The following is an 11,862-nucleotide window of genomic DNA, read 5'->3' on the forward strand; positions in this document are numbered from 1 at the left end:
GTGTTTTTATTATCCATGGATGCTGCTATTTTATATTCCATGTTAGTATTCAAATAATATTGCATATGAATAGCATAGGAAGAAATAGACCAACCAGTTAATAATTTTAAACACAGACCTCATCAGCAAAGAAAAGCTAGAAAAAACTTCGTAAAAGTCTGACCCCTTGCACTTTCACAGTAGTGAGCACATCATGTTTCAAAGTGGTTTTTTGATGCTAAAGTGTGTGTTGCATCTTATTAATTCACAGTTATGTCCATGAGATGCTTTGCAAACAAGAGAGCAAGGGAATAAACACATTGATGAGCAGAGATAATGCACAATCAGATAAATTTTCTTCGCTTACTCAAGCAATTGGAGTTTTAAATTGTTTATAATACTTTCTAAGTACAAATTAAATGTACCACAGCATACTTTCTGCAGAAAATTCAGCGTTAGCAATTTAATCCCTCATTTCAGTATCACCTCTGTGATATAAATTGGGCTAAGAAATGAGACAAGAAAGTGAAGAAACAGGCCTTTTTGTCTGGATCAATGAAGCCAAAAGGTTGCAAAGTTCTATGCAGTCAAGGGGCCAAAATGGTGGATTTGAGCAGGGTGTGGGTTTTCTGTGTTAAGTACGAGCCATCACAGTCTGGTGCAGAAAAGAACTGTGAATCATACATAGATTTAATAGCGTCACTTCTGCCTATGAACAGTTCTGCCCTCTGTTCCATCAGAATCAAGACAAAACGTCTGCACCATCCAGAAGAAAGGATTATTCACAGTTAGTGATATTCTGTAAAACATGTCGATCACTCCTAAAAAAACGCTACTTGGACTCTTGCCTCTTGAGAACGAAAAATCTCAGACATACTTAGTTTCAGGAGCCTGAGAGATCAGGGCAGCTCAGAGTCCTCCGATCAGCCCCAGAGTACTCTATCCCATGCCCTGTCATATCAAGAAAGATATAACAACTGCTAATCGAGTGGACATTTTCACAAGCATTCCTCCTGCTGCATTTGATTCGAGGCATTCTGAAGTCAACGTATTTAGTCTGATGTTTGAACAATACACTTTTTAATACACTCCATTTTCTTTGGCTGGAATTATTCTGTTGTAAAAGGGATTATTCACGTCTTGTGTTTTACTGTTAATAAAAATATTTCTGATTTAAGAGCTCCTTCCCTTGTTGTCTCCCATTTTTCTCTTTGGAAGAGATTGGCCTTGGAAAGCTGTAGGTCCCAGTCTGATCACCAGCGACTTTGGGAACCAGAGCATTTAGAAAGCCTTTATTCATACAAGTCAGCCTTGGGCAAGAGGAATCAGTGATTTCACCAAGTGACTAATGGGATGAGGCAACAATTCCATCAGAATGGGACGCTAGACACTATAAAATGGATTGAAAATTAATACAGCATAAAATCTGCATGTTATAAAGTATATGCATCCCTCACTGTCCTCTGGTAGATTTGAAGATTCAAGAGGACGGTTCAGCTTGCTTTTGAAGGAGGCAGCCCTGATCCCACAGGCAGTTAACGAGCAGTGATGCTGCCCTATGACAGAAGCCATAGCTGTGGACCAGACTGACATTAGCGGAAAGAGAGACTTGCAGCTGTGCAGGTCTCAAACTGTTCAAGGAAAAAGAGAGATATAGTAAGAATGTACTGTTACAGAAGTCAGGTTTTAATCTTCCAAAAATTCAGATTTTGTTCTGCAGTAACAGAAGCAAGGGAGTAGAAGACATAACGGTCTTGGAGCCACGCGGACACTGCTGGGTTTGCGCAGGGCTTGGGAATCCCATCCGACACTGCCCGAACAGGACAGCCCTGTTACCAGCACATCTCCTGACATCTGCACCAGCCTGTCAGGCACTGATATCACAGACCACCAGAAATACAGGGTGGGTAAGCTGTACTGTGCTGAACACCTCTATGCACATCTTCAGCAAGTTTCATTTATTTTGAGGTAACCAACTCGTTCAGCACTGTCTTAACAAACACTCCCTGTGCCCCTTTTCCACCATGAGGGTTTGTTTGTTTTTTTTAAAGTTTAATCTGATCTGTTCACAAAAATGCTTTCATAAGCTGACCATTTAAAACAAAAGCTAATACTTTATTCTACAATTTCAGCCCATTACATTTTCACATATATTCTGAGACGCTGAAAAGAGTAATTGATTTTACTTAAAGCTAAAATAACTTTCTATAAAAAGAGCCTTGGAACACGTAAGTTTTAATGCCACCTAGTCAGAGCTAGCCATTTTAGTATAGAAAAAAAAAAACATACAAATTTAACAGAACAAAAAAGAACAGGCTTTGGTTTTGTTTTTTAAAGAAAACCAAAGATTTTACTCAAACACTTATTGGTCCACAACTGTTGATACAAAGTTTTTCAATTTCTTTTTTAAAGAACAACTTGCACAATGCTAAATACAATAAATCCCTACTGAACAAGTTCTATACATACACAAAGCACAGCTTGTAAAAATTCATAAAACTAACAAATACTCCTGAAGAGAGATTATTTCGCGGATCAAACTGCTGCAATATCAAAGTAGTACCTTAATAAGCACCTACACCATTCAGACAGCCTCTATTCAGAAATGTGGTTTAATACAAAACTTTGTTTTAAAAACAAAACATGGGATTCAACACTTGCATAATACAGTGTTTGGATTCTTAACCCAATCAATTGCAAGTTCATCTGAATTGGCTGAACACCTGAGAAGTCTAGCACTAGAGCTGATACCAGTTTTCTTAATAGAAGAATTTTAACTATACTTTTTTTTTAGAAGAAAAAGACTACATGAAGGAAAAAAAATGCACAATTACATTTTAGGTTTTGGATGCATTTGCTATTATGAGTTAAAAGTTTTAAAATTTAATTTAGTCACTTAAAAATGAGTTATATTCTCATCTGTTATTAAGTTACATTTCAGGTATAAGAGGTTGGCTCTTACGAGTAACTCCACAAAAGAAGGTCCAACTCTCAGTTGCATACGTTCCACCTAATTCTTCTCTAAAGCTTTTCGCCATTTATCTCTTTTGGTACTTTTAAACCCAAGTTCTTTTACATGCTTTGCACAGACAATGAAGCATTTCAAACCTACTCAACTTGTAGATAATGAATATATAGCAGGAGGATCACCTGATTTGCACTTTTCTGAGCCACTGGATCGACTTCTTGATGGCATGTGTCTGTAGCCTTTAGTGCAAGATTCTACTGGACATAAGTTTCTCATATCCCTGAGCAATTGCTGTTAGGTCATGCCACTGGATTGGCTCAAATTCAGGACTTTATTTCACAACTTCCATAGAAAGTAACTGACTTCCTTCAATGATTGTCATCAAAGAGTGACTCATTTAACAGTAAATCCTTATATGGAAAAATGTTAATTTAGTGGAAGACTTTGGTAGGAAAAGGGTGTACAGGTAAACATTACTAATATAAACAAATTTCTATTAAAAAATTAAACATTAAAATGAAGTTTTAAAAAGAATCAAAAAAGACTCCTCCAGATTTTCTCACAAGTTTGCAGACACCCAAGCAGCTCAAAACCTCAAAAGTGCAAACAAGAAACAAGTGAAATGTGTAACAGCAGCAACTTTAGTTTTCCTTTAAACATTGAGATACTTTGTATTTATATAAAATACACATTCTATTCCTCCTTCAGCACCAGACTCATCTGCAAGTCATCGATCTGTTTTGATTACCCAGGTGCTCCTTGAAACTGCTGCTGCCTTTGTTCCAAAGCCTGTTGACTTAACAGTCGCTGTTGTTTCTGTAGAAACTGCACTACTTCTGGACTTCTGAGTAGGGACTGCAAGAAAGAGAAGGCAGACTTTACTTTAAAGAACTCACATATATTAAATAGCTACCATAGTGATTAAATTTATATTACAATATTTTTTCCATTAAATTAATTTGTGCATTACCCATTGTTCTGGTTTAACCCCGGTAGGCAACTAAGCACCACACAGCCTCTTGCTCATTCCCCCCCTCAGTGGGATGAAGCACTGCTCAGCAGTAACTAAAACATTGCTGTGTTATCAACACTGTTTTCATCACAAACCCAAAACATAGCTCCACACAAGCTACTGTGAAGAAAGTTAACTGTATCCCAGCCAAAACCAGCATACCCATACAAATGAGAGTTGAATGAAATGCTGAAGAATTACAAAACATGCTCACAAAAAACATCTAGAAACTGTTTCAGGACATCAGCAGGTAACCAGAAGCAGCATTAATACACATCCTGAAAGGAGATTCAGAATGTAAAGAATATACAATATCACAAAACCCATAAAGATAGCAACAGGAGTAATCTACTGATGTATTGAAAACAAACACTTTCAATCATGCTTCAGTTTTGAGCTAATTTCTACATTCCCACTGCAGAGAGCCCCAAAATACTATAATAAATAAATAAATACTGTAATTCTACGGCAAAGCTCACGTGCCTGTCAGAGTTCAAAGAGCATCTGGACGATGCACTCAGTCATATGGTTTAGTTTTAGGTAGTCCTGCGAGGAGCAGGGAGTTGGACCCAGTGATCCTTATGGGTCCCTTCCAACTTGAGATGCTCTATGATTCTATGTTCACCAAGTGTTCAATAATTTCCCAACATTTCAAAACAGCAGTCCAGCCACAAGGAATGAGTTAAAAAACCTCTCTGCCTTCAGCCAAAAGACAAAAGTATCTAAAACTATTTGCATCTGGCTCCTGGCCTGAACAGTTGCAGTCTGTGATCCAACTTTGGTTGTTCACTCTCATTCCTGCGTGGTGGCAGCACAAGCGTTTGTAACGTCAAATGGCAAATCAGGTTGGGAATGGATCATTCCAAATGGATCCTTCCAAAAATTAGTGCAGGAAAAAGGTTATTTTTCAGCCGAATTAATTCCCTAGACTGCTTGCTCATTATGCACGGTTACTTCACTGATGCAGAGGTACTGCAACTCTGTAATCCAGATTTACATTCAAAAGGACCAGCAACTTCCAGGGCAGGGTCTAGAACTTTATGCTCTTAGGGGCAATTCTGCAGAGATTGTAATTGAAAACAACCATTCTGCATATAACTCACACCTACAGCAGCACTGAACAGGTAAGATAAGTGAATCGGCCACTGAAAGCAGTTACTAATAACAAACAGGCTCACTGAACAGATGCGCAGCCACCTTTTCCTTACCGTACGTTAGCTTTATCAAGTCACTTCACTGCACAGGGTAGTTCTGCAGTAAGTAGTTCTTTATCTATGGCTGGTTTTTGACATTAAGGTGCTTCAGGCTCTCCATCCAGAGCTTGCTGCTTCTCAGCCCCTTGCCTCTGCTTTCTACACCTTTATCCAGTGCAAGCTGCACATCCAGGCACACAAGGGCCACCACAAAAGCCTCTCCTCACCGAGATTAACCACACACAAGAAACTTACGAGCAAGCACAAAAGACATGGCACTTCTAAGCGACCAACCTGCAGGCAGCTACCAGTGACATGCAGTAACTTTCACGTGCAGGAACGTTAAGGTATGGAACAGCCTTGGATGCAACAGGCCGTGAGAGATCTTTCTGGGTCACCACGTATCCCTCAGGCCTTGTGTTGTGCAGATATGCACAAAACAAAGAAGAAATTCTAGAAGAAATAATGCTGAATTACAGAAACCGAGTCAGAACAGAGAGAGAAAAGCAAAAATCAGATCAAGGAGAATCTGAATCTCACTTTGCCAGAACACCGCAAGGAAACCTCAATTCTTGAAGAGCCTTGACATAACTCTGTGCAAAAGCTCTCAACATCTATTTAAAGAGCTTCTGGTTGCTATTATTTCTAGAAAAAATAATGTTTCATTAATAAGATACCTTTCAAATTTAATTAAAAGCCACATTAATAGAAACAGCCAGGAAAGGGGACAACAGTTCAGTAAGCGGGACATGAAGAACAACAGATAATGTGAGAAATAAACTCCATAGTTCATTACTTTTTTCTTGTAAGAACTGAAGAGCTACAGATACCTCTCTGAGTTTTAGACCTAATCATTAAATAGGTACTATTATTGAGAAAATTCAAGAAAATAAATCTATATAGTTGTATACTTAAGACTGATATGGTGTTTCTTTAAAGACGTTTCAAATTTCTGAACAAGGACTACAGCACTTTAATGAGTATTGTTAAATTGCTTTGCATAGCTAACAGAAAGAACAGGCAAACAGATCTATTAGCTTTTGGAGAAAGGAGATCGTAAAAACCAGTAACATCGAAAGCAATGAAGAAGCCCAAGGAACAGTAAATACTGAATTATTTCCCTTCATTGGGCTTAATTCTTTGAATATACTTACAGAACAACAAAAGCGTTTCAAAATTTACAACACATGCCATTCATACAGCCTACAAATATTACAAGTCACACTATTTGCATACAAAGTTTGCTTTATCAACAAATATATATGCAATTTTAAGTGTAATACGATAGGTCTACAACCTTTAAAACACACTACAGTAATCAAAGCTTACATCAGACCTAAAGTCCGTGCATTGTTCTATCTAAAGCTTTACAGAAAAGTTGGTTTAACAAGTTAAAAACATCTCAGTTATACCATAAGCACTACTTACCCTAAAGAAATAGCCACGTCTATTTAGTACCACCAAAATACTCAACTTCAGTTAACATGGCAGTGACCATTAAATTTAGTCATCTTAGTATTCTTCACGCAGAGGCTGAGACACACATCTGCTCTGCAGCATGTTTCAAATTTGAAAATATGCACATGTAGTGTATGATCATTAATCTGATTTTCATCTTTCACAAAGGTGACAGTTAAACACTGTTACACTGCCTTTATTTATTTGAGTTCAAAACCTCTAAGAAAACAAAACTTACCAGCCTCTTTTTATTCAATACTTGTTCTAAAAGAGTAGGTCTTGCTGGGCGATCTCCAATGGATCCTGTTCTCTGTTTTGTAACAGAAACTGAACCTTCAACACTATCCTGCGCATGAAAGAAAATTAAAAAAAAAAAAAAAAAAAAAAAGAGAAGTGAGACTATAAACCTTGATATAATGATACATTTACTTTTCACCACAGAAAGTCCCAAGAGTAAAGAACGTTTGCCTCAATCTGCAGAGGAAAATAACAGCACAAGAATGGAAATATATCTATTCAAGTATTTGCCTCTTCTTTCCACCTTATTTTCACTATTTCATCAGTCACAGTGAAGCAATGCAGCTGAGTTAGTCCTCTAAATTGCAAAACTAACCAGCTTAGTATGGCTAGTTAATGGCTTTAATTTCTTTGATTACTTTTCTTAAAAATGAAGTCATTCTCACAACAGCTCAATCTCCAGCTTGTGGAAGTGAATGATATTTAACATTTGCAATTGGGTAGGAATGACAATAATACTTTTAATAGCAAAACAAAACATACTTCAGAATGCTACTACAAACTTGTCAAAGCCACAGGCAAGAGACAGTAAAATCTGCATGTTTTTTTCTTTTTAAGTTTATTCTGTTCCTTGTACAATCACCGGTCATATGAATTAGACCGTCTTCTAAACAACGTGGCTCTACAATCTGCCATAGAGAAAATATTCACGGTTTGGAACATTTCAACCCATGTTGAATCCTATGTGTATTAAATTCACAACTTACTGACACTTCCTTTACCTGAAAGGGTTCAAGCAAGAACAACAATGACAACAACAAAGTATCCCAGTATCTTTCACTTCAATCCTGTCCACAGAAGTGACAAATGAAACTTCTATTAGGAATCTAACTCTGATGCCACAAGATGACAGCATCTTGTGGGGCCTTGATAGACACCACTGCAAAAAAGCAAACTAAGTTTAGCACTAAATATCCTGCTTTCCTCTGCAAGTTCAGGCCTTAATTTCATAACATTCAAAGCAACCTGCACTTGCAGAAACGGAGAGAAGCAAGCCCGCTCTCTTCCAACATGCAAAATCACTATCTCATCTTACAGATCGAAAAGTCTTAACCCATCACTACATGAAATGCAGCAATTTTACCCTTCTCCCATACTGTCCCCTTTTCTGAACTAGCACAAGTATTTGTGTAGACACATCATGAACTGAGCATGATGAATTATTAGGAAAGGAAGAGAGAAGAGGGGAAATCATGCCGGTATATAAATCTAGAATTCACCCACATCTTGAATACTGTGTGCAGTTTCTGTTCTCTCATCTAAAAGAGAAGTAGCTACTAGAACTAGAGAAGGTTCACACAACAGCAACAAGGATGGTAAAAGTACACAACTTTTCACTTGGAAACAAGCATGCTATGTCTTTTCACTGCAGGAAGCAAACAACTTAGAGGCAAGCCTACCAAGTAAGTGTCACAAACTGAACAGGAATTAGTCGTTCACTGTATCTTCTAATGTAAACACGAACTGGCAAATTAAGTTAACAGCAGCCAGGTTCAAAAAAGAGATCATTCAAACCAGGTAGCAGACCTGAAGAAACTATCAGAACGTAATAGATGCTGAGAGTTTATGAGGGTTCAACAAAAATCCAAAAAAGTACATGGAACAGACATCACTTAGAGTTACAAAATACATCAGAAAACCCACACCTGTCTCTGAAAGTCCTTTGAGTTGAAAGAAGCTGGGAGAATATTCCCTAGCAGCCTCAGGTACACTTGCCTTTTTCTCAGGCACCTGCTTCACGGCAGCTTTTACAGCTAGACAAAAAAATATTCTTTGGTGTGACACCCAGTACAGTTACTATTATATTTATATGAAGAAAAAAATCAGAAAAAGCAAAGTTTTTTGATGGTTAGTTTGCAGTTAGATCAGTTCCCAGTCACACAACTCCAGAGACAGCTGTGCTGACAAAAAAGGGTTGCTTTTAGCAGGAGCGCCAGGTAAGATTTTTTTCTTCTGGCAACCACTATTTTATATTTGGCCCTTCAAGCACAAACTAGCCAGGACCTTCAAAAGTAAAACCATTTCCCTCTTCCTACCTCATCTAAAAACAAGATCTTAAAAGCTAACTCAGGACAAGCGACCATCAGAAACTGTGTTATCCTGGCTGAGTCACAAACTGTAGAAAAAAAAACTATGTAAGAAGTTGAACATTAGCATCAGTTCTCCCACTGACAATATTTCCCCATCTAAACAATATACATAAGTTTATGAAAGTAAGTATGAACTATTAGTGGTCTAAATATTTAACTGCTATTTAATATAAAAAAAATCAACAGGTATCTTGAAGAACCTACACAACTGATTTTTATATACAATATAATCTGATACCCAACGGTCTTTGTTACTTTAAAACCCCACATTTCAGTACTAACTGGGCAAGAAGACTGACATTTCTCTTAAATCTATACTTCCATCTTTCCTCCCGTGAAATAAACACACGCTGCACAGCGAAGTATCTTTTAGCAAGAATTTTTTCCCTGCAATCTTCTGGTATAGTTGTAAGTTGCTACAATTTATATCACAGTAGAAAAAAGAAACGAGGTTTGCTCTTCCACCAGAGGAAGAGTGAACTCTAGGGCTGTCCTTCGCTGCTGGTACCGGAGATTTCTTCCCCTTCCTCTGGGCATAAAGGTCCCATTCCGTCTGATGGAAATCGATTTTCCACGGGAAGCCCCTGCTCCCAGGGGACCACACGGCCGCCGGGCTGCCCACCGACTTCAGCACCAGACGAGACCCCAGCTGAGGCCCACACCACCACCACCACCGCCGCCGCCACCCGCCCCCCGGCGCCTCACCTCGGCCCGCGGGCCGCTCCCCGCGGCGGCCGCCCCGCCGCCCCCCAGGGCCTGGTCGCTCTTCTTGCGCTTGTACTTGTCCTTGTAAATCTTGTTGCGGTGGCGCTTGCACATCCAGGGCTTGCGCTGCTTCACCACCTGCGTGGTGGTCTCGCTGCAGCCCTGGTAGGTGCAGCTCTTGCAGCCGCCGCCCGCCGCCGCTTCGCCGCTCGAAGTCGCCGCCGCCGCTGCCGCCGTCGCCTCCTCCTCCTCCAGCTCCTCCAGGCTGGCCGTGCTTTCGCCGCCCGCCGCCTCGGCCTCCTCCCCCGCCTCGGCCTCGCCGGGCCCCCCCAGCTCGTAGAATAACATGAGGCCGCCGCTACCGGGGGGCGGCAGCGGCGGGTCGGCGCCCGGGAGCGGGAGCGGGAGCACCCCCCCCGCCGCCGCCGCCGCCTCCTCGCCGCCACACGGCTGCATCACGAGCAGCGCCAGCTGCGGCGGCGAGGAGGCGGAGGAGGAGGCGGAGGAGGAGGGAGCGGCAGCGGGGCTAGCCCGCAGGGCGCCGGTAACCGAGCCCGCCGCGGCCTCCTACGCCTCAGCCCGCAAACCCGCCCGCCCCCTCCGCCCCATCCGCCCCACCCCTAGGGCGCAGGCGCCGCCACGCCGCGCTCACCGCGCATGTGCCCGCGGGCCGCGCACGCGCCCTGGCGGCCGGCCAGAGGGGAGGCCGCGCGCGCGCGCCATCTTACCGGTCGCAAGGCGGGGCGAGCGCGCATGCGCGGCCTGAGCGTGCCCCGGTGCGAGGCGCGGGAGGCGGTGTCACGTGCCTGGCGGTGCTGAGGGAAAGGGCCTCTTTAATGGCGGCGCAACCTCCTGGGCAGGTCTCTGGGACTTTGCCTTGAGGCTACGCTAACACCACTAGCATAAAGCCCTCGTGTCTTCTCAGGTGCAAAGAACCCCCTTGTGGCCATGTCACGGCCACCAGTGCGGTTTGGCCCTGTCAGCCTGCTCAGCCCCATGTCCTGCTGCAGTCCTGTGATGGCTGGCTGGACCCAAACTGTCCTGCCACTGATCTTCACGAGTGCCGTCCCTGGGCTGTGCTTGTGTCCTCGCTCTCCATCCACTGACAGCTGGAGAGCGGGGACACGGGCGTGCAGTTTGGCTTCCTCGCCCACTTAGCCTTTTTATTGCCTCCAGCCCGCTATCGCTCTTGTAGCTTTCAGCTCACTGCTTCTTGCCCTTTCCTAAGTAAACGTTTTTATTCTGCAATGTAAGTGAATTCTGTATCTGTAATCTTAGCCTTTTTTTCACTCCTCAGTCCAGTCCTTTTTTCTGCAAAGGTCTTACATTTTATTTCAAGAAAAAAAATACTTGTAATGCAACTATCATGCCTACCTTCAGTTTTCCTTCTACTTCCTCCTTCTGTGTCACAGGCACTGAATTTTCCTCACTCCTACAGAGAAGTCCCACTGACCTCCATCTCCTTAATCACTTGCTGTTTGCCCCGCTTCATTTTTCTTACCTCCTTACTCTCCGTGGGTTCTTGCCTTTCTCATTGCACATGTCAGTTCATCCCATATTAACGAACGGTGCTGACCCCATTTGTTCTCTGGCAACTACCACAGCTCCCTTTTCCTGTCATTAAGGTAAATGATTATGCTGTTTACAGTTGTAGCCGTTTGGTTTCACTCTTGACCATGTCTTAATACAGTTCTCCCTCGTTTGTCAAAATAGCTAACGATGTGGTATAGTCCTAGACAAATCACAGTGAACCAAGTAACTCTGTCCCCATCGCCTTTGACCCACCAGTCACCTTTAACATCGGCAAGATGACTCCCAGCTCTATTGTTTAAACTGGAATTACAAATTATTTCTTTTTTGTCAGTGGAGACTTGTCCCCCCACCTGCCTCAGTGCCTTTTCATCTCTGCTACAGCCATGCCGGGACGACTTACAAGACCCTCTCTTTAGGACTCAGCCTTGCATCTATGCCAGTAGTGAAACATGTAAAAATTACATGTAGCCTTGTTGTCCTCCTGCCTCTTACCTCTTTAAATGTGAGCTCCTTGAGGCAGAGGTTGTCAGTAAATGTTTGGATTTTTTTCACGTTATAGTTCCATTGAAATAATTTTAGTTTATTTCTTTTGCTTTAAATGCATCTTGAAAGAATGCCTACTTAAAA

General features: G+C 41.8%; 1 protein-coding gene across 1 annotated transcript; it reads right to left on the reverse strand.

Annotated features, from left to right (window-relative positions):
• Positions 1-2,073: 2,073 nt before the first annotated feature.
• RFXAP (regulatory factor X associated protein) lies at positions 2,074-10,311 on the reverse strand. The gene is given in 3 exon segments (XM_076339572.1): positions 2,074-3,802; positions 6,849-6,956; positions 9,703-10,311. Coding segments are annotated over 3 exon segments (828 nt in total). The 3' UTR covers positions 2,074-3,691.
• Positions 10,312-11,862: the final 1,551 nt, after the last annotated feature.

The sequence above is a fragment of the Aptenodytes patagonicus genome, chromosome 1, assembly GCF_965638725.1.
Source record: "Aptenodytes patagonicus chromosome 1, bAptPat1.pri.cur, whole genome shotgun sequence".
Lineage (NCBI taxonomy): Eukaryota > Metazoa > Chordata > Aves > Sphenisciformes > Spheniscidae > Aptenodytes > Aptenodytes patagonicus.